Raw genomic sequence first — 24,347 nt, 5'->3', positions numbered from 1 at the left:
CCCCCATTCACGCATCCATACATATCGAAACCCCACCTTTTTTTTATTTCTCGACGTTTCAAGGTCCCGAATCCAAAAATGTAAAAATATTTGGGGGTCATTTTCGACCGATCGCCATACTTTCCATCTGTTATAATATAACAGAACCGTGAAAGTATAAACATCAAAATAAAACTAGAACTTGTGAAAATTGCTTAAACTCAGTTGGAAGATTGCATCTATATGAATTGCCGTATGAAAAGTTAACGACAATCAAATGTTTTGAAGAAAATACTCTGTTTTTCTGCAATAAAGAGACATTTAATTTCATTGTTCAGCTAGAAGAAACATTTCAAAATTATTACGAAATTGTATGAAAAAAAAAAAATTTAAATTTAAAGACATTTGTTAAAACTGAAATGAAAGAATTTCAAATATTTCACATTCTAATTGTCAGAATCTACGTGAAATAATCATGGAAAATATTAAATTTTTTGAGAAATATTAAAATTTTAATTTGCTTTATTTGTAAACAATCTAGCCTTAAAGTTTGTTTTTATTTCAAAATTGAATCCTTAATTAAAAAATTTTCAGAAACAAAAAACTTTCCATTACAACATCATTCACTGAAATCCAGAGTGAAAGGAATTTAGCGGACGTACAGTATGTTGCATGGCCATACTGTATATATCTAGCCACTGTAGCCGAAATGAGATTACAGCGCTCGAAGTGGTAAAATATTTATTACGCCACTTTTGGTAACTGTGGACTAGTCTCAAACTCAAACGCAACAAAGTTGCAGTCAAATACAATGTATATTAGTATGAAAATTCGAACCCGCGGGAATTAAACCGTTAACAATAAAATCTTTTATTGTTTGGTTCCCACGGAGAAAACATGAATCATGAGGAACAACATTCGAATAATGCTGGTTGGTGAAACGGAGAAACGTGACCGAGACGATAAAAGGGCGACGAGAGCGGGAAAAGGGGTCGGTTACGTAGTGTCCCTTGGCTAGTGCGTGCGCGTCCCGACGTCTAAGAAAGGACTTTGAGGATATCTCAACCCCATCTCAAGAACGCAAGGATTACGAGGTATGATTTCCCCAAAGTCGTGTAAACTTTCCCTCTGCGTATCCGAACGTAGGCGACAGTAGTTCGCCCTAACTATATCTGTAGATTTAACGTTAATAAATCGTTGTTGTTGTTATTATAAGTTGTAATGTCCTTTATTCGAATATCGCTGCCGCCTCTCCATCGTCGAACCCATCAACTTCCTCCACTCGCGTAACGCGTAACGCGTAACGCGTAACCATCCGAACCGCCATCTTGACGTGGGCAGGTCTCACTGACCCGTTAGCCGAGAAAAGGAGGTGCGTCCACCTCCCGGCACCCACATTAGACTCGGACTGTATTCAATATTATACTGTAAACCGAAACACTATAATTTTAAAAAAAGCTCTAACAAAGGCCCTTTCGTTGCCAGGCTTTTTCGACTTACGTAAACAGTTAGAGGTTTGATTTTTCTCTGTTTTAATCTCCGCAAGATGTTGGAAACATTGATTTTTTAAAAAAATCGTTAAGACCGCGGGCCGGATATGAAGCCTTAACGGGCCGTATAAGGCTTGCGGGCGCCATTTTACGACCCCTGAACTAGTAAATCGATCGACTCTGGTTATAGCAATGTGTTGTAATTGTTGTTACGATAAAAGCTCTCTTATTTTTTGCTTCACGAGTACAGTACGTGCTTCTTTGACTCATCTAACAATTAGGTCATAAGCCTATTGTATTTATGTTTACAATATTTTATAATATATAGAACTTATATAATATATTTTATAATATTACTGTTCTATATATTATAAAATATTGTAAACATAAATACAATAGGCTTATGACCTAATTGTACGATGGTCGTAAAGCGAACCATCTTTTCCAAAAATTAGTATTAAGTTTATGTTTCTGAACATGTAATTTAAACTGTATAATACTTCAAACCAAGCTGACTAACAAAAGAATATGATATTCAAATATGGCGTCTCATACAATAATAACAGAAAACTTTTATCAGCTTCAAATCGAGAAAACTGTGTTTCTTATAGGAGAATTTGTTTCGGTTTGAGAACAAATCGGTTTCCGAACAACAGGAACGAATTAAGTTCATAAACCGAGATTTGACTGTAAACAAAGTATATAAATAATCGCTCATTGTATTCAATTGTAATAATAGTTTTTCCGTAATCTGTTTTTCGATTTACAGAAAGATTATGTTATATTAGAACTCATCAGAAAGAATTACGATGAGATTCACAAATACATCTAAGAGAAGAGATCAACAATGATGTAGCTGGAGGAGAGCTCGGTCAACTTTGCATTCTTCCATCAAATTTTGTAGGCAGCCAACATTCATGCATAAGAAAACACAAAATGCAATAAAATACGTTCGCACTTATGGTCGACTTGATCTATTTATTACATTTATAAGCAATGCTAAATAGAAATTCTTGACGAGTTACTACCTGGACAAACACACATTCACAGGGAAAACATTGGAAGTTGGCCTACTATTACAAGAAGAATGTCAATTGTATGTAGGATGCTCCAGGGTAGGAACTGCTAACAATTTTTAATCTATACTCTCCGTTAGGAAAATCACGCAACGTTGTATATAAAGAAGTATTATGAATTTTATTTTCAAATTCATCATTTTTTGATACATGTTTTGTTTATTTCTCATATCACAGATTTTTGACACCTACTGAATAATTTCCTGAAAAAAATACGGTTAATGTTACCTATGGTAGCGAATATGGCGGCTTATCTCTGAAACAGTGGGCATACATGTTCTAACCTAACCTAACCTATTCTAATAAATTACCCCTATTTTAATAATTTGTTGGCAATAATTATGGTAATTTATTAGAATAGGTTAGGTTAGGTTAGAACGTGCATCTCCACTGTTTCAGAGACGAGACGCCATGTTCGCTCCATAGGTAACATTAACCAAAGTTACTAGTGGTCATTTCAAATCTAAACATTCCGTTTCCCGTCTTTAAACGAAAAGAATATCTGTTCAATTTGCACTCTTCGCTGCTTCACAAAGTACCTTCTCGCTAATTTATACCTGGGCCACGCCGGGCTTATCTGCTAGTTTTATTTAATTATTGAAGCGCAGCGACTCAAATTGACAAATCGCTGATATACGTTTTGTGCAGCGATGAAGTAATCGATTTGAACAAAATTATGCACATTAATAGAAGTAATAAAATGGCGTGTCGTGACTAAGGCCAAAATTCGACTAGAACAAGAGATAACATTGGGATAACATTTGACACTCGATAAGTCAGTGGGAACATTTTGCTTTGTAGCACGTAAACAAACGAGCGCGCGCTATCCAACATTCGTAATTGGCCAAGCTTTTGCCAAATATATATATAAATATTTGTGAATATCGATTTTCTTATCCCATTGGTCATATATATATATATGTGTGTAAGCCATAAATCGCTTTAATTTAGCACCCTGTAATGATCTAACGAGAATTCTCAAGTCATCGTTGCTTCAGTTAGGAACGAAAATCTAGTTTATTTAAATATTATTTTTATTTTCTCAAATAACAATTTCATATATTAACGACTTACTTTAGATACAAAATTATTTAAAATATTAAATTTTGATTTCATACAAAAATCACCTTATTGGAAAACGTGCTGCCATCTGATGGAACAGATAGAAAATTCAATAAAAGTTATTTATTATAATAATATCTATAATAAATAATCTCGTAATAAAAGTATTATGCCAAAATAATTTTTTAATAAACGTTATACATAATAATTAATATATAATTATATTTTATTTATAAATTTTTATATACGAAAATATTTATTTATTTTGTAAAAAATTTAATTTTTATCAGTTAAAAATTTTATCAAAATGGATACATAACGAATATAAAAATAATTATTTATTTTTAATATTCAATTTATTCGTTTTGTTCTAACAAATTATTATTAAAAAATTGTAGTATTAAATTAGTCTGATTATATGGTTAGATGCTATAAATAGTAATCAATCATAACTGTGGGGTAGCTTTTTTGTCCATTGGGCATTCTCTCATCGTCCTTTGAAAAGAAAAAGAAAAACTTGTCTTTCATAATCATATAACATATTATTTAATTTTCAGAATTAATATACAATACAGTATTGTACGTAGTATATAGGCTACAAGGCCTCAGAGAGCTGATAACTTATGAAGCACGTGACAATCACAAAAACAGGATTCTACCTTTTCTGGACAGATGGAATGAGCAACGCACCGTATGGACGAATGGCCAAGGGTAGATACGTCTCAGGAGAACTTTCCATGGGAAACTAGACCCTATTTAGAAGTAGAACACGTGAAGAATACCAGAAAAACACTACGTCACTAGCCAGTGGTGAGTTGACAACTCGCGACCAACTGCCTATGTTCATTGGTTTTATCCATTTAGCACTCGTAAGTTTCATCCTCTTCGGAAGCTTAAAATAATCTAGCAACGAGTTGCTTAACTTTCCCGGCAATATTTGGTGGCGCCATCTATTATGATATTTTATTCAACTTTTTAAAAATATTTTTAATTATTATAAAATGACAAAAAACTTAATTTTGAAGATAAGGATGGGTTTTATAAAAAAAAAACTTGTAAATTCTAATAACGAGTAAAATCGTCATTAAGTCCGACCCTACTGGAGATACACACGATCCCTATTATCTCCCCACCCCTTGACCTTTAATTACCAAAATTTAATAGCATCAATCTCCCTAATAAACAAACTTCGCTGCAAAATTTCAGAAACTTTCGACAAAAAGCACGGGAGTTATTAAGCTTCAAAGAGGATGAACAAAATCGTGCTCCCCCTACACACACATATATACACACAAATATCAATACATACAGAAAATATCCTCGAATTTTTTTTGCATTTCTCGACAATTAACTGTATACAAACTTCTGGTCTAAATCACAAATCACGTGATTTCAATTCAAAAATTTTTACCAGAACAGAATTAGATAGATGATCGACATGACTCTCTTGTTATCAGGAAAAGTTTGGTATACAGGGCCTAGACACTACTAATTTGAGGTTGAGAGCATATATTTTTAATTAATTAAATTTAAAAAATATGTTTAAAAATTGCAGCCCGACATTGTGACGATATCACAATAAATAATTGCACGTTTGTTTTGGTTAATTATACTTTTCAATTCTCTAATCAAATTTTAATTTAATTTAAACAGTAGTATGCTCCAATTAGTTGATTAAACTTTGCAATATTTTAACGAATATTACTTTACAAATATTTGTTTCGAATAACACGCAGATGTAAGTTACGTGTGGGTTCTAAAAATGAGTACCATTTTAAATAAATTCAGAAACAATTTATTTTAAAACTAGTAGATATGCTCCAGCGAAAAGTAATAAGATCAAACATTAAAAATGAAAACTATATTAAAAGTTTGGTTATTTTATACCACCGCTATTATGTGTATCACGAAATATCAAAAGAATGAGATTAGGAGCGGAGTAAAATATCCAATATACTTTATTTTCCTCAGAATCATAGAGAGTAAGTATGCAGATCGGTCAAAGGGTTTAGACGGGTGTAGAGAACAGACAAACAGACATTCTATTATATATGTAGATTGTTTTAAGTAGCATGTCTAAGATAGTCAAAATAACCGAATATTAGCTTCGAATTATTTTCTAAAATAATAATGACTAATACAATTATTAGCTAAGGATATTATGTACAGTTCTCGATACTTATAGAAATTTACATTACTTTATCTTAGGCACAAAATTTACATTCTGTCTCATACAGAAAAGATCCGAATTGAGAAATTCACAAATTTCTCAATTCGAATCTTTATTGATATCTTAAATAATAAATTTTTAAATTCCATGTTTAAAGATAAAGATATATTTTAAATAAATGTTTATGTTTTGAGCTATTGTTGAATTTAATAAAGAATCATTTAAAATAATTTTAAAATAGTAAACATTCTAATGTAATTAGTTGTGATATAATTTTCTTCCCGCGTACAAGAGATTCGTTTGATACGCTTTTTCAACCTTATCGTTCACGATATTATTCTTATGTGTATAATTACTCGATACCAGTGAAATAATTACACATTACTACATTACATCTTGCTAATTATACAGTGGAGTAATTATACAATGCATACAATTATTGGTGGAGTTAAAAAATCTATACGTCGGTTGAATATTACTCTTCCACGACAGAAAATTAGAAGAAGAAAGAATACACCTGAATCCATCATGGCCATAAGGAAAGATTCAGATTTAATTCAATCCGAGTAATTAAAATTTTTCATAGTTTGTATAAAGATTTTGTTCCCCGTTACTCATCAATGCTGGCAGATAGAATTTCGAAGTTGTACAACAGTTTCTTATATAAATTTAAATATAAACATTTAAAGTGATAAGTTATATTAAAATAAAAATATATTTCCTTCCAACCTAATGGAAATGGTGGCCGAGCAGTTAAGGTACCAACTTACCGCTCTGGAGACAAGGATGGGTCGAAAAACACCAGGAAATTCGGGAGTTGGTCCATCCCGAATATGTCGGACACCTCATCGTGGAAACTCACGATAGCCTTGATAAAAAGCTCTTTTAGTGTCCACAAAGCGAAAAGAGTAATAAAAAAACCTAATGTAAATAGATAAATATAATATCGAATTATCATTTTAAAATATGACCGCTCTAGAATTCAGTACAATTGACTCAAGATTAACAATCTCTATTAACTGGTACTGGAAATTCCCTAATTCCGAATTATTCGTATAACGAACTTCTCTCTATATCGAACAATTGACCATACTAGGCAAATGTAGTAAACAAATATTTAGGATTTATTACGCCATACAACGAACAAATTTCAAAATCTTCTGATAAAATTCCGTTTATTTTGAACTCTAGCCGTTTATGTTGCAGCAGGCTACATCGAAAATATCCCATTGAAAAGAGATCGAAGACACTAGCTCCAACTACGAGCATTATCATGCCACAATTATGGATGGTTTCGAGTAGACATAGAACAAGTCGTAAACCCTGTAAAATTTGTGGCAGTTTTTATGTCAACGTTGCAACTGTTTTGCTTATTAAAATAATTTATTCACTACTTCTTATTCCCTATCTACAGATTATGACAATAAAAACTAATTCTCGTTAATTAAAAGCCCAAGTTTTAGGGATTTTTCCCCGGTCCGGAGAAAACTTATGAGCCCGTGTGATTCCTACTCCTATAAATTAGTATTATTTTTACTAACAAAAGTTAAAATCTTTAAGACTGCGTTTTATTAACAAAGAAATATTCTATGTAATGTATTTGTTAAAAAAACAAAAGGCTAAAAGAAGCCCGCTCTACTTCCAGGCCTCACATAAGTTCTCTACGGTCCTGCCCATGAAAAGTTCTTAGGGATTCAATCCAGGATCTGCTAAGAAAGTAGATAAACTTTGAATTGACAGTGGATAGCAGGAGTCTATTTCTAAGAATACAATCTTAATTGAACATATAGGAAATTACAGTTTGCTTTAAGAGTGCTTCTAGGATTCAATTATATCGTGAAACCGAGAATACATTGTAATTTTTATAACTATTATTAATGAGTTTTCTTATAAAGACTTCACATTTTTATTATGTCTATAACAAAGACTTCTTGAAAACTAGAAATTAAAAGATAAAATTTATCTATAATTATTGTCAATAATATTTAATGTTATATTTTCACGCAATATCATCTGAGAATTCGTGGTTTTTGCAGATATGCGAGTTTTACATGCCGTAAAAGTCTGTAGACAGATCATTTCAAAATCTTCTTATGTTAAATATGCAACATTTCCTGCCTCTCAGTGAATAAAATAAAACATACGATTTTTTAATATTATATGGACGAAGAAATTTCTAGATTAGATTGAGCCTAGGCAAGGAGCTATAAGGACTTCTCACTAAGGGATGCCTAACTGTAGGGAATCCATAAGGATCTTTTATATAGCCACAAGAAATAATTATGTTTCTATAACTCTATTATTAATAATTGTAACGCACCGTTTTCGGAAACAAAAAGAGGTTACATAATAATGGGGTAAGTACCAGGCCTGGACTTTATTTAAACCAATAATTTCCACAAACCACAAACAGTCCTGAACAATAAAAATAAACTTTAATTCTATTAACAACCAAAATAATAATGGGGTAATTGACCAGAACAAAAGTTATCTAATTGTAAAGTAATAACCAAATCAATAAGCAAAATCTGGTACGTCTTTCTAATAATACAGAAAACGTTTTATCGCTTACTCAAACTATAAATAGTGTATAGCCAAACGATACAATTTCCTCGAGCTTATCACCCACAACGTTTACCACCCTGGTCACCTGAAGCTCTCTCTCTCTCTTGGTCCTGGCTGTTCCGCTTTTAATTGTTCATCCAGTGTAGCTCCGCACTGTCTAATTTACATAGGATGATGTTCCAGGATCGGGCACCGATGCAAACTAAGTTAAAAATTTTCGTTTTTTGTTCTTTTGGTCATTGGTGCTTGGGAGTTTGTCCGTAACAACAAAAAACAAAAAAAAGGAACCAAGAAAAAAGAAAAGAATAAAATAAAAATAACGCCCCAAAACAAAAATTAACGATCGGACATTGACTCCTTTACAAAATTATCTTACGATTTAACGACTCCAGATAAAATTTTGTCCGGCTTAATTCCGAACGCAAGTCTACAATTAAATGACATAACACTCGTATATTCAAAAGTACTTTATCCAACTTTTCAATTAAATTATTTATTTATAAATTTAAACAATTAAAATAATATTTAAAATCACAGCAATCAACGAAAGAAATATATAATAAATGAATCTGTTCTTAATTTTTTAGTTAAAGTATTGAGTTTTTGTTTAGTGTTACTAAAGACACCTGAGAACAATTTCAATAAAAAAATAATATAAAATATTTTATAATAAAAAATTCCATATGTATTCTTGCTTTTAATTTAATTTAATTTTTAATATATGTGTTAAAAACCTATCCGTACAATAATATTACGTCCGGGAAAAAGAGGACACATGATAGTTATAAAATTCAAATTCCATCTGTCGATCATTAATAGAGATATTAAATTAAAATTGCTTATTACAATTTCTATTCAAATAACAATAAACTGAAATGTTATTTATTTATTTTGAAATATTTAAATTAAAAAATAATAAAATGAATTATTACTTTAATGAGAGATGGCGCTACTAACACCGGAATTTTATCTTCAGAAAATGCGGTCAGGAAGAGACAATAAATTTATTTATTCCTTTTAAAGGAAAGTAATTAATTACATTGAGTTAACTTGTTAGGATAAGGCAAGAAACTGCCATCGATAATATTTATAAAATATTTTAAAATAAATAAAATTCTTTCTTCCAAAATTAAAAATAAAAGTTTACCGTCAAATCTCTGAACAATAGCTACTATTTAGAAGTAGCCTTTTAGGGAGGTGGCTCTTATTGGAGGTTTGACTGTATTACATAAGTAATTATTAAGTATTCATGTATATTATGTACAGTTATAGTTATATAAAAATATAGGAGATAGGAGCCATCTTAATTTATCAGGTTTTTATGTAAAAAATATGATACGAAAGTGAATATAGTTTAAACCTTCTTTTGATAAACAATGAAAAATTCGGTTTTTATTGGTTTTAACGATTTTATTCCTACATTTTTAGGGCTTTGGGAGAAGGGGCCTTAAGAGTGATCTTAGAGAAATAAAATGGGACCAGACTGCACCGATTTCATAAAAAATTTGCAGCGAGAATTTGCAGAAGAGTTTAACAGGCTGCATCCACACTGCTGCGTGTGATTGGTGGAAAGTTTGGAGCAGCCTGTTGAACTCTTCGACAACATCACTCTGACTGTATTCTCACCATCAAAATAACATGAATCTGTTCGTCTTTACTGTGTTTTACTTGTAAAAGAATAAACAAAGGTCAATACAATTCTCATGGTTCCAGACTTATGGACACCATGTATAAAATTTGAACAGTTATTTAGTAAATCATGTTTAATGTTTGATACAATGCTAAATTATTACTTTATTGTATAATATTTAATTTTATTGTATTATTTTGATCGCGATCAGTCGCATTTGATGAATGAACTTTACCATTATCTTATCAATATATTATATTAAATTTTTATGTTGAATGCGTTGAAAGTTTATTTTACAAGATGCATTAATATATATTCTAGTAGATTATAAGATGCAATTAAATTAAATTCCATATAATAAAATTGATAAACTTTATATAACAATTTTATAATTTATGTGTATTTGCATGTACTAGTTTGTGTAAAAAAACAACAAGTATTTAATGACCATTCACAGAGCAAATACACTTTTTATTCTATGTTTCTTTTGTTTGAATACATCCGTCTATGGTCTTATTTAATGATAGATGTTTTACAACAGTTTTTTTGAAATATTACTTATTTTAAATTATTTGAATTAATTAGCTTTATCGAAAAAAAAGCTAAACGAAGCCGAAGTACCTCTTCAGTTCAAGGCTGAAAGAGTTTGTAACTTTAAAGAATTTATTTGAAAAAATGCTAATAGTGATGAAGAGTTGATAAAATTCGTACAAAAAATTAGTTATGAGTGTCATTAACATTAATGAAACAGCAAAAATGTCACTAAATTTCTTTAATAATTCTTTATTTAAAATATATAGAGATACGTTTTTAACAATTATTTGAAATTTTAATCAGCGATTAATGATATATCGTTAATATACAATTTCATTTATTACTTTCGAAAGAATTTTACGAAAAAATTACTTTATTTTTGTACTTTCTATAGAGATTCCATTTCCCTATTTTCTCTGCTTGACGCAATGAGGAATCGAATGCATACTTTGGCATTTTTCTTACTGTTTTTACAGCTGTAATTTAGGTTCCTGCATTTTATATAATGAACTAATTATTCTACACCCTTTTTATATTATCTCAATAGAACGGAAAAAATGACAGCATAACAGCAAACACACGTGCATTTGTTTACAAAATGCACGTGTACGACTTGATATTATTCTTGATCGATGTAGAGACTGATCAATATATTAATATTCTCATAAGTCATATAAAATGAGGTTATATTTATTAATATAGTTTTATTTTCGTTTAGTGAATTTATTAATATATAATCTAAAATATAAATTCAGAATCATAAAAATAAGATCTAATTATAGCGCATAGCATGCAATATTTGGTGCTAACTTTGTTTATGAAAATAAATTACATGAATTATTTTTCTGAATTAATTTTATAGGTTTTGAATCTGCTCGATGCAGCCTGTAAATTTAAATCCTATAAAATAATAAGGGGGAAATCCGATATATTTTATAAAATATTAGGAAATAGTTAAAGCCATATTTTGCATATTTTGAAACAATTCTTAAAAAAACATTTTGTATCTTAAAAAGATATAAATATTTTATTTTCTTATTATATTCTTTCTTAATGTATTGTTTTCTTATAACATATTTTCTATTATTCTTAATTTTTCTTATTTTCTTTTCTTCCTCAATATAAAAATATTTCTTTTATAGGTTTTATTTAATAAAATTCTAATGATGCAAGAAATTTTAACTGCTGATTTATTCAGTATTCAAAACTAATACTTAACAGTTTTAATGATATCTACTGTTATATTCTGATCATTGTAATTGTGAGTATAGCAACAGTAAGAAATGCTTCGTTTATATATAATTTAACTGAATACTATCATATCATAGTATAATGCTCTATATGATTGCTTTCCATCTATGATTTTTGTATTTTTATGACTGGAAATTTTAAACAGATAACAATGGTATATACTTGTTAGTTTTTTTACAAATATACATAACTAGCAGATGAGCCCGACGTTGCTCGGGCAAAAAATAACAACAAACATTAAGATTATTAGGTTCTTTCGTGCTTCTAACCTTTCTATTATATTATATTATAGTATTTGATTAATAAAACTACGAATGTTATCTTACGTAAGGGTTTATCACACCAAGTGCCTAATGTCACGCATTTTAAAAATTCTTTAAATTGTGTACAGTAGAAGAATAAAGAACTTTGAAAATGTGTTAGGTAAGAGTTTATCACACCAAGTACCCAATCTAACAGATTTTAAGAATTATATTTAGTTTATTATTTTGTTAAATTTTTTGCCAATAGATGTCGCTACATGTAAATAATCAAATCTAATGTAAATAGAAAGTAATTGATTTACAGAAATACAATAGGTATTTTGAGGTGGAATGTACGGAATTGTCTAAGTTAGGATAATATAAACATAACTGTCGAGTTTCGTAGCAATTCGCCGAATGGTCTAGAAGTGTAAAGCGAACAAACAAACAAACATTTATATATATATAGACGACTCTTGTAAAAATTCAGCAACAACTTCCTTAACTTTCCCGGCAACATTTAAAACTGCGTGTGTGGCCCATCTGTTAGGATATTTTATTATTTTAAATTTTTCACATTTTTGATATTATTAAACGGCAAAAAGTTTAATTTGATTGATGTATAAAGTAAAATGTGCGTTGCGTTTAAAAATGTTTTTTAATTATATTGCTTTTTACTAATCAATGTCGAGTAGAATTATAACAATTTGCTAAACTTGTATTTGAAAATCATGTTAACAATTACTTTTATTATAACCATATTATTATACTTTCTGTTATTTTAAATATTCTGTCTAATAATTCAAGGTTCAGAAATTGATGTCAACATTTTGATCATTGTGTTGTAAATACCGATAGATTGACTATAATCAGTCATACGATGAATCTGACTAAAACGAATTCTGAGTTTATGCACTGTGAGCAGTCTTTACTTTTAATATATGAAGAAAACGATCATTGACCCTTAATTTTATAAATTATAAAATAGATTTTATTAATTTGAATATTTAGATTCTAACAATTATTTTAAAAATTGCAACGACTCTTTTAAATTTGAATTTAAAAAAAATTAAACAAGCCCGCAAAATAGTAATTAAATAATAATGATAAACTAGAATTTTTTAAATAATTATTTTATTTTATATCTGTAACTTATTATTAACTATTTAAATGAAATATTTTAATAATTAATTTTTATTTGATTCCTAATTTTCTTTTTTATTAGAATAATTTAGATCCATTTCTTTTCCTCGATTTATATTTTAATATGATTTCTCTTAAACAATATGGACAAAGTATGACTGATCCGGATGGATTCCTCTCAATTTCATTTTGAGAATTTCGTTTACCTACGAAATTTTTCATTTTCTTTAACATTGACGCATCCATTGTCTTTTTAAATTGTGTTTCTTTCACTTGTGTAAATCCATTAATTTTCTGAGTGACATCGTGATGATTACATAAAGACACGCCTTTCGACGACATAGGAACCGAAGACTGGTCATTTGTGGATACTGATTTTTCTGTATTTGTTGTCATAAGCTGATGCATGTCAAATGGTTGAAAATTTTCACCAGAATATTCATTCATATCTTGCAATTCTTTGTATTCAAACACTTTGTAAGTTTCCTTAAAATATGTCTCATCGATGAAGACATAAGGATCGCATGAATCATAGTTATCGAAGGCGTTAGAAGATGGAGGAAACTTCGGAGAAACTTTGTTAGAATGTGAATTATCTGTATCATTTGAAATAAATTCATATTGAGCTGCGGAAGAATATGAATTAGATAAATCCTGTTGTTTTTTATTACGTTTTTGTGTATTTTTGTTAGACTTCAGAGCATTTTTATTGTAAATTTTCTTAAATGCGCTCTGTAAATCACCGGAATCTTTTAAAGCGTGTTTGGTCCAATTATTATTCGAAAAATCTTCGTCTAACTTATTGATAGGCACAACTCCAATTGATCTATCATCATACATGGTTGAATCATCAGTTTTTAATATTTTAAAATCGCTTCTAGTGGGAAGACACGTTGAGAGATCTACTTCCGGTTTTATACTTTTGTCAAAAGTGGTATCGGCTTTACTTTTAGACTTATTTTCATTCTTGATTTCTTCGGAGATGTCGATATGAAGATGTATGTCAAAACCGATAGGAACTGGTATATTTTTATTCTCTAATAATTTTGATTTGGGTACTATTGTATTTGTTATTGCTGGAACATGATGATGTTCTAGAGATACACTGTGATATTTTTGATTATGTCTTAAATACGCTTCTTGTAGTTCAGAATTCCATACGGGGTTCCACTTGGTTGTATACCACTTACTTTTTTCAATTTCTGGAATATAAATTCTTGTATTAAAAGGTTTCAATATATCTTCTATCAAGGCTTTACAACCATTTGATATCTTTGATTTGGAGGGAAATTTGACTTTTTTTCCCAACTTCTTTTTGTAGTTTTATGAAATTTTCATCATCGAATGGAAGCTGTCCATAAACCATTACATAAAGAACAACTCCTATGCTCCAAATGTCTGATAGACGTGGGTCGTATGGCATACCATTTAAAATTTCCGGCGAAGCATAAGCATAACTACCACAGAAAGAATGGCACAGTAATGGTGTAATGTCTTTCATATTATTCTTGTCTTCTTCATTAAGTACTGGCATATAGCTTCGTGAAAATCCAAAATCTGATATTTTTAAGATATCAAATCCATCGATTAGCAAATTTTCTGCTTTCAAATCTCTATGAACTATTCCCTTTAGTATTAAAAAATAAATTAAGGAATCGTCAGTCTATTGTTATACACTTAATATCAACAACAATAATAATAATGTAGAACACCTTGTTATGAAGATATTTAACTCCATGAACTAAATGATGGAACCAGCGATTAGCTTTTGCTTCGTCTAAGGATTTTTCTTCAGTAATGATATCTAGTAAACTACCTTTACTGGCCATTTCCATCAACACGCAAAAACTATTTAAAAACATTAAAAATGACAAGTTAAATAATAAAATCTACAATAAAATTTAAAAATCTACTTCAAAGTTTTTAATTATTCAAGTTAGAATAATTGAAAATTTTATCAGTATTTTATTAATGAATTTATTTGAAAGTGAAAAATGATCCAAATAAAGAATTATCAATGTTTAGTAAGTTAAGTATGGAGACTACTTCCGTTTCGATGTATTGTTTTAGATGTTGCAAGTGAATATTTATTAAAAGCTATTCCATGTACTTCATAATTTTATCCATGCCTCGTGACTTTCTTCGAATTATCAATATCACTCATAATTTTTTAATAATTACATTTAAGAATATATCCAAATTTTCTGTTCAATTCAATACGTGAAGAGCTAGAAAATTACTCTTATAAATTGAACTTTATTTTGTTTTCGGGTGCAGGCACACAATTTTAATTAAATTTATGTTGTAAAGATCCGAAGATTTCATGTCGATATTTCTCACAAATCGAAAACGATTGATATTGAATTACAATGATTTTTCGTTTTACAGTTCAATAAAGGGTGGGAATTCGCCTTTAATTGAATACTCTTTACTTGTGGAATTATATTTAAAACTATAAAAACGTATCAACAAAAACCTGAAGCTTTTATTGTTGATAGAAACAACGTTTGCACTATACTTATATAGTAAAAATGCAATTTGTTGTCATAAGCTGCATTAGACTAATTTTTTTTTGTAAAATAATAATTAGAAATATTGTATGTGGATAATTTAGAAAATTAAAATATGTAAAGTATAGGTTTGCTCAGAAGTAATAGACAATGTGAAGAGCCTCAAAATAAAGGTCGACCCTGCGTAGCCCTCCTGAAATTAATTTATCCAATCCCGAGGCGTAAAAGGGAACGAATTGTGATGACATTTTTACTCTAATTTAATATTTCTTCTTCATTTGTGAATTTTTGATTATTGTTGTATTTGTATTTTACTTAATTAATTTAAAGATTTTAAGCAGGAAATAATTTTTAGCAGAATATGAGTACAGTATAGGCTATGTGAAGAACATAATATATACATAAAACGAAACAAATTGTTCATCTACTCGTAGAGATTTTACGATTCTTTAGTTTTAATCTTTCGTTATTTATTAAAAACATGAACAAAAACTCAATGAACATTCCTTAACAATAAATTTCTGTTATTTCGGTCACTCGATATTGTTCAAATTATTTTCTGTTGCTTCGTTCGGTTAAAGCTTGATATAAACTTCTTTGATGTTAAATATTCTTGTATATACCATCAATTTATCTTATTAAATTACTTTACAATTTTTTTAAAACGTTCTTTGAAAATGAATCGAAATACTGTATATATATATGTATAATGTCTCAGACTGGACAAAGTTTTCTTTAATATTCCAATAATATTGATAAATTCTTATTTTGCCCATTAATTATCATAATATTCAATACAATAGGATTAAAAAACAAAGAAATTAAATATTTTACGTAAAATTATGAAAAACTGAACACTAAGAAAAACAAGCTGGCAAGGAACTTCCCATTGTTCGAACAGGAGTTTTAAGGACCAGAAAGAAAGTCCGATAATTATACTACGATATCAATTTAAATAATGAAAAAAAGCTTAAAAGGAGTGATTTGTTGAATTATGAGAAATTTCTCTATTAAAAAAAGACAATAAGACACATTAGCACAAAGTTAAAATTGTGTATGTATTTTGAAATTTTATTTTAAAAATATATTCATATTATTAATTGTTATAAAAAGACATATAAAAGACTTAATTTTGAAGGTAGAGATGAGTTTTTACAAAAATTGTAAATGACAATAACAAGTAAAATCTTTATTAAGTCCAACCTCATCCTCCGACTACCCTCTATCTTCCCATCCCTTGACCTTTTAACCTTCAAAATTTAAAGACATCAATACCTATATAAAGAAATAATCTTGCCAACTTTCAAAATTTTTATATATAAACTTCCGGTCTAGACAGGAAATCATGTGATTTCAATTTTCTCGAGAACGGATTTAGTTAGATGAACGGCATGACTCGATTGTACCATGAGAAGTATGATGTACAGGGCAAGATACCGCTAAAATCAAAATATAAAAAGCTTATGGATTTAGTGAACTAACATTATTAGCTGTACTTGCAGGAATGAAATGCTTAGGTTCATACTCAATTTGATAAAATCCAAATATCCAAACTGCATGAAATATTTTCAAAATAAGAGTTGCAATTTCTAAATTTTGTACACCACTGCTATAATATACTGTATAGGTTATGTAAGATTAACGAGCTACTAATTTTGCATGAATATATTCAAAATGTTATATCGTTGTGGTAACTGTTTATGTGGCTACTACTTTACTTCAGTAGTTAAAATATTGTGATGGTAGCAGCCACATGAAACTTGCAAGATTCAAAGAGTATTTTATCTAAACTAATTCTTCTACTGTGATCCTCTCACAGTAGAAGAAGGATGGAACGAATAATATCTCTATAGTTTTTTGCCCAATTACTTAACAAGGTATGTTTTCTACTAGTATATAAATGACAGAATATATTATTATTTACATGTCTGATTAAGTCAACGTTCAATTCTCTATAGTCTAATTAAATTTTAATAATATTAAACTACAAAATGTCTTTTATATACATATACATTTAAATGAATTTTGCGTGAAGAAGTATGGTTATATAACCATGATAATTACTATAGTTCAGTGCATTATTGTGCAGTTTTGATAAAATATTATTTAATTATGAGTAATTTTAACTAAAAAATTATAGTTTCTATTTATATTTATTTTCAACATTTACATAACTTTTCATTCTTTCAGGTATCAATTACATTTCTTTTGTTGAATTATTTAAATAAAATGTTTATCACTAAATCTATTTATACAAACTTCATCAAAATTAAAATAGAATTAAACCTTAATTGTACATTTTATAATTTTTCCCCCTGTGAAATGCTTTGAAGTAACCTTAATCGCTAAATTCATTTATCATAATTGAGTGTAATTAATTACGATTTCCCTTAATTACGATATTACTATTGACTTATAACTGAACGATATCCTATGATAGGGGCCAGCAAGGTCATTTGGTCCGGATCTCAAAAACATTTAAAAATTAATTATTTTATTGCATATTTTGTGTGTTAAAGCCTCGAAATTTGTATCAGTGATCTATCAGTTGTACAGGTGAAATTTAAACATTTCGATCTTTTTCTAGAAATGACTGAAACAAAATATTATAGAACGTTATAGGTATAAGTAGAATAACCAGAGGTAATTTCATCACATATTTCATCGGAATCAACAATCAGCAATGAAACTTTCGAAAGAACACATTCGCCTGTTATTGCTTCATCACTTCAAAAGTGGCCACAATGCAACGAAGGCTCACAATTTGCAAAGCATTTGTTAAATCGTTCACGGGTAAACAAGGTCAACCGGCTGTTGCAAATGTCAAAAAGTCGCTAATGCAGAAGGCAATGATCTTCGTTTGTTTGGAGTCATAACGACGTGAGTTGCTTCCAGCCAACACAACAGCCACGAAAGAACTCTACTGTGAACAACTGGATCGTTTGAGCACCAAGGTCAAAGAACTTAGTCCAAAAATTGACGAAGTCCCACACCGCCACGAAAACGCGCCAGCACATAGAGCAAAGGAAACCTTAGAGAAGCTGGTCAGTCTGGGGTTCTGCCTCATCCATCTTACAGCTCATACTTGGCGCCAGAACTGACTAGAATTCATTTTGCATGCTACTGAACCATATTACCAATATACAGTTCAATGCCAATACCCAACGCTCGAGACTATTTCAAAGGAAAGCCTCAGTCGTTCTATGCTCGGGGAATTCAAAGTTTGCAACAAAGATGCGAGATAAGATTGCTTTTCGGGGTGATTATCTACAAGGCTGAATTGTAATCGTTGTCGAGTTAATTATCAATAAAACTTTCTTCAAAATGTCTACATTTTATTTTTACAACTTGATATATCCTAAAAGTTGTCTTCATATCCACTTTTTTATTTATTAAGTATAAATTATATTTTGTTTAAATAATAAATACTTAAAATTATATAAATATTCGTTTGGTTCCGAAAGAATAAAGTTACCTTGATTTAGTTTCTATGGTTTGCAGGAAGGTGATGATGTTGGGATGTTTAACTTGTTCCATCGAACGAACTTCTCTTCGAATAAATTTATCCACATATTCTTCAGTTATCACGTGTTTACGGAACACTTTTATAACAAAATCACACTGAGTATTACAAGACAATGCAGCCCAAATATCAGTAAAATCACCACATTTTAATTTTTTCATTTCATATTTTCCAAATGGAAGAACTCGAAGAGGAATATCATCTAAAAGATTAGATTCAAAATTCATCGATCCGAAATTTCTTTAAAATATTCCTCTTGATTTTCTTTTATTATTAAATTAAAACTTTATTTAATGTTTAAAAATATTTATTTGTTTCTATCAGATTTTATAGCAGTCTTAATGATTGTTACGCTTATTATTTCATAATACAGTTTTTTATTTATTTTATTATTATAAAATAAAATTAAGTAATATCTTGTTATATTTATTAGACTTTCTATATGCAAATTGAATAATAATATTGTTAAGTTTTTATAATTTGATAAAAAATTCGTTAGCTTTTATAATTGCAATTTATAGAATTATAAGAAATTTTTATCATCTTCGTAGATTTGATGGATGTTGAATTGACAATGCAATCAATTTTAAACTTTTATTATATATTTTTTTATCGAAAGAAACTGAAGAATCTTTCTTTTTTCTGTTTCCCTTTTTAGCTTTTGTCATATTTTAGAATAAATATATTTAAAAATAAAATATTCAAAATAGTTGACTTTTAATGTCGATTTAACCTTTTCACTTTGAACGATTTATAAAAATATTTTTACTATTTTTTATATATATTTTACATGCACAGGTTTGTTAAAGATTTAAAGGAATAAAAATATGTAAATGCTATTTATCTTTATGGTAATTGTTTTTATTAAAAATGTTTTAAATAGTTTGTTATTTTAAAAAAAAGCTTAATTGGAATTATAAATTAATGTACGGTACATATTAATTAAAACTACTTATGTATATTAATTAATTAATTAATATATATTAATACGAGATTAATAAGGAATAAATGCATGTGTAATATGAACTCATGTGATTTAATCAATAGACATTTAAATTTGCTGATATATTTATAATAATTTGAGAAACTTTTATTTAAAAAAAGAAAAAAAAAAGAATAGTCCGTAATCGGGATTTATTCTTTTATTATCAGATCATTACAAAAAAGAACAATAAACAGAAATAGCAGAACGAACAGACAATATCACAATGTATCATTGTCAAACCTTTATTTACATCTTCACACGTGCACAGTTTTCGTTTGCATTTGCATAACGACCAACAGAAATTTTATTATTGTTTAAATTCATTTCTAGATAGAAATTTAATAGAGCAATTCTCACTTACGAGAACCTTTTCTTTTTCTTTTTATCTTTTATAATCGTTTAAAAAGATATTAGGAGAAATGAAAGAAGAAGAAGATGAAGAGTAAGAAGAAAATATTTATATTGTGAAGATTCAACGTATAAATTTTTAAAGGTTGAGTTTTTCAGACACACTACCAGACATCACACGTCAGTAAAACTCTAGTAAAAGATACGCCCAGGTGTTGTTTTGGCAAGAGTTACAGCATTTCTCATCAATAAGTCCAGAGGACCTCTTTCTTGCCTCATAAAACACGGACAGTTCATCTTTATTTCGTTGCGTTGAGAAAGAGTTTTACACAGGACTGGTATAGTTAACTGACCGCCTACTATTCGCTTTGAACCTTCAAATTACTTTGGATTCGCCTCGACTTTACTGCTTTCTTTCGGAAATAAAAGTAAAAGGGGGGAGGTATAAACTATATCTTTGTTTTACGTGTGCAGAATTCTGTTGAAATATTGCTCGTGTCCACAACTTTGGCAAGTTAAGTGATGTAATAATTAGGTCACAGAAGAAATAAGTCTTTGATGTAGAGATGATGTTATAAACAGATGCGTGTAGAAGATACCTGCCATTACATTAATCAACTCTTTGATTTATATGATTTTATATATATTTGACAAATTTTATCTTTCTTGTAATGGAAGAAGCTACCGATTTTTATAGATGAATAGGATCTTCCTATTTTGAAAATGTATCGGCTTATTTTAAACTTATCGATTATCAATTTTTCTAGATTTATAATTAAGTAGTAATAAAATTAAATTACACGTTTGAAATTTAAATTAATTATTTTTATTAATCTTTTCAATGCTTCGTTGCTTGTGAAATAATAAATTTATTCATAAAGCGTATTATAATCATTTTGAATTTAAAAAAAAGGAAAATATCGAAAATTTTCTGCATATTTTAAACGAAAAATTCACGATTCTTTAAATAGAAGCGAGTAGAAAAATTCTCCGATTCACTTTAAATGGAATTGATTATAATGCTACATTAAATGCATTCTATATCGAAAGAGGCACGATTTGAATATTTTGATTTAAAACAGTTTTGTTATAAATAAATAAAAATGCATATATTATTCTATATTATATAAAAAATTGTAAAAAGATGAACACATCGGTTTAACTAAAATCCCTTTGAAATTTATTAAATTAAACAGATTGAACATGATATAAACACGGAAGAATTTTTCTTCTCCGGGAGTAAAATAAATTTAAAAATTATTTTATAATTAAATTTTATTAATAAACGTGTAAATTCGACACACGAGAACACAATTTTTAGCATAAATTTCCATTGAATAAAAGAAAAGTAATGCATTTTTATATTCAAAACCCCCTTTTTTTTTAATTGAAATTGGTTATAAAGGAAATGAAAAAAGGAGAAAGAATAACACGAAATTTATAAATTTCTTTATTTCTAATTTCTTCGAACAATTTAAGTATGTTGTTATCGATCCTAACCTTATGATGAAAGAACCGATATCAGCGGTCGATAAGTAGTCAAGTTCAATTTTTTTTTCTTTAAATATTTGACACCACCTACTTAAAAAGTTTTTCTTTATTCATTTAATGATATTGAATTGTAAAATATTCATTAATTTCAATTTTAATGCGAAGATTCCAACTTAAGACGTTAGAATTGTTGTTTATAATGTAAAAAAATTTCACAGATTTACATAGAAAAACCCATTAAAAATATTTAGTAGCAGGCTTCTTTTATTTGAAATAATAATAATAATAATTGGATTTAATAAATTAAATAATCTTTCCGTTTAAAATTAATTTCGTATGTGAATAAGAGAAACGTGTAAATGCATCTTGGATTCAAAAATAAATTGTTATTAGGCAGATCAAAACGAAAAGAGAAGGGATTAGAAAAGAGTCAAAGCAGTTCATTTTCAAAGTATCGATCCTATTCAACAATACTTAATGGGTTCTTCCTATAATATCAGCCAAATTAAATGGTTCAGATGAAGGGCCTTATGTGGTTAGTATATCAGATCTGGTGGTTTCTGCCATCGTGTTGTGTCAGGCTAATATCGATTGGACATAAAATTTCAAGCAGCTTAATTTTTCAAGAAAAATGTTCGAGTAAAAGTTGGAAACGCTTAATAAATGACTTTAAGTTTGCGATGAATATTTAATTGCGATCTGGATGAACAATCTTCTTGAAATGGCTTTTCGTGATAACTGGATTTTTTCCCCCTTTCAAAAAAGAAATTATCACTAGAGAATAGAATTAACCGTTATTAAATGATTTAAAAAGTTATTTTCTTAAATAATAATTATCGAAATTTACAATATTTAAACGATAATTTCGTGTATTATTAAAACGTGTGCGAGTATAAAATTCACGAAACGTCGTCATGCAATAAATGTAGATTTTAATTAAAAATTCTCAGTCTGCTCTAATTGCTGTATAAATATAAATAAACTTGTCGTTGAAATATGTATTTTTGTTCTCGTTCTACGTTATACATCGACAATAGTAAGGTAACAACAACGAATAGAATAATAGACTTTACATTTATCTAATTTAATTCCAGTTAAGTGTATAAATTATATGTACATCAACATGTCTATCTCGTTCTGCTATTTCGAATATCCGTAATTAGCACAACATTTGGAAAAAGTGACTCTACGAACAATTAAGATGTATATAGTCGAACAAGTGATGAAGTTTTGCAAAGCTAAGTGAATTACAGCATATAACTATTGTTCTATTAAGTGTTTGCTTGATATCTACAGTATCACCTCGTTCCATTTCCAAATAAAGCAATAATAAAGGATAAAAGATAGATACAGAGAGAGCAAATGATCAAACTCCGATGAATTCTTTTGTAATTTATTTACTTTTTTTTAATTTTGGAAGAATTATTTCGATAACTTCTCCTGATATTTTTTCCTCGAAAGAATATAAACTAATGATTATCTTATTTAAATGGATAACTAACACACTAGAGGCGTTTAGCATTTAGTCCTTATACAATTATCCATTGTTAATTTTCATCTATATTTTGAAATTGGTGAAATATATATAGAAAACGGGCATGCTTAATAAAAACTGACTCTATTTTCATACGATGGCTTGAGTTTAGGCATATTTTGATACATGATTTTGTGTCCGCTGTTTTGTCTTTCTCTATATGTTCTTGTGGTACTGTTTTCAGTATCCAAATCCCTCCCAGGTCCCCAATTATCTTGTGTTCCATTCCACTAGATTCGAAGGCTTAATGCCTCAGGAAATTTAGAGCAGCGGTCACAAGAGTAGTTACTACGACAACCACCGCAGATTTTATCATCGTACCCTCATTACAGCCGTCTTCTCGACAACAAAAGGATTCAGACTGGGCTTCCACTGAAATAAAAGTAATAAAACCATCAAATTGCTGTTAACCTTTTACAAGTATCTGATAAAACTCTAGAAGAAAAACAAAATATACATGCAATTTATTTTTTACTTAAAATAAGTAATAACATTAAACTATTTTTATAAATTTTAATGTATATATACATTATCATTATTTGTATGTACGTCCACAAATATCATTAATTTTTAGAAGTGGATTATTCTATAGGTTTTTTATTATACTCTATATAAACTTCATCTGACTTTATCATCTGTTTAATAGAGGAACGAAGACTTATAGACCTGTTTTGGTTTAGGACATAATAAGAAGAAATTTACTACTTGAAAAAGTAATATCTTACAAAAATATTATCAAGATGTAATGATCTTACATTAAGTAAAAATTTTTTTTCTTAAAATATTCATGAATACTGAATTTTAAAAAATACTA

At 28.8% G+C, this 24,347-nt stretch overlaps 3 protein-coding genes across 3 annotated transcripts in view; 1 reads left to right on the top strand and 2 right to left on the bottom strand.

The window, feature by feature from the left end:
• The window catches only part of LOC136988866 (uncharacterized), a 539,116-nt gene that overhangs the window by 283,337 nt on the left and 231,432 nt on the right, over positions 1-24,347 (top strand). The window lies entirely within an intron of this gene.
• On the bottom strand, positions 13,151-19,541 carry LOC136988750 (uncharacterized). The gene is given in 4 exon segments (XM_067286713.1): positions 13,151-14,447; positions 14,449-14,769; positions 14,855-14,990; positions 19,128-19,541. Coding segments are annotated over 4 exon segments (1,959 nt in total). The 5' UTR covers positions 19,403-19,541; the 3' UTR covers positions 13,151-13,220.
• Positions 20,282-24,347, bottom strand: part of LOC136988709 (uncharacterized) — an 87,677-nt gene continuing 83,611 nt past the window's right edge. The window contains exon 4 of the mRNA XM_067286653.1: positions 20,282-23,905. Coding sequence (XP_067142754.1) covers positions 23,778-23,905 — 128 coding nt within the window. The 3' untranslated portion in view covers positions 20,282-23,777. The remainder of the gene's footprint in view (positions 23,906-24,347) is intronic.

The sequence above is a fragment of the Centruroides vittatus genome, unplaced genomic scaffold (assembly GCF_030686945.1).
Source record: "Centruroides vittatus isolate TY-2023 unplaced genomic scaffold, ASM3068694v2 scaffold_386, whole genome shotgun sequence".
NCBI lineage: Eukaryota > Metazoa > Arthropoda > Arachnida > Scorpiones > Buthidae > Centruroides > Centruroides vittatus.
Note: the sequence above shows the minus strand (reverse complement) of the source record. Positions and strands in the feature narration are given on the sequence as shown.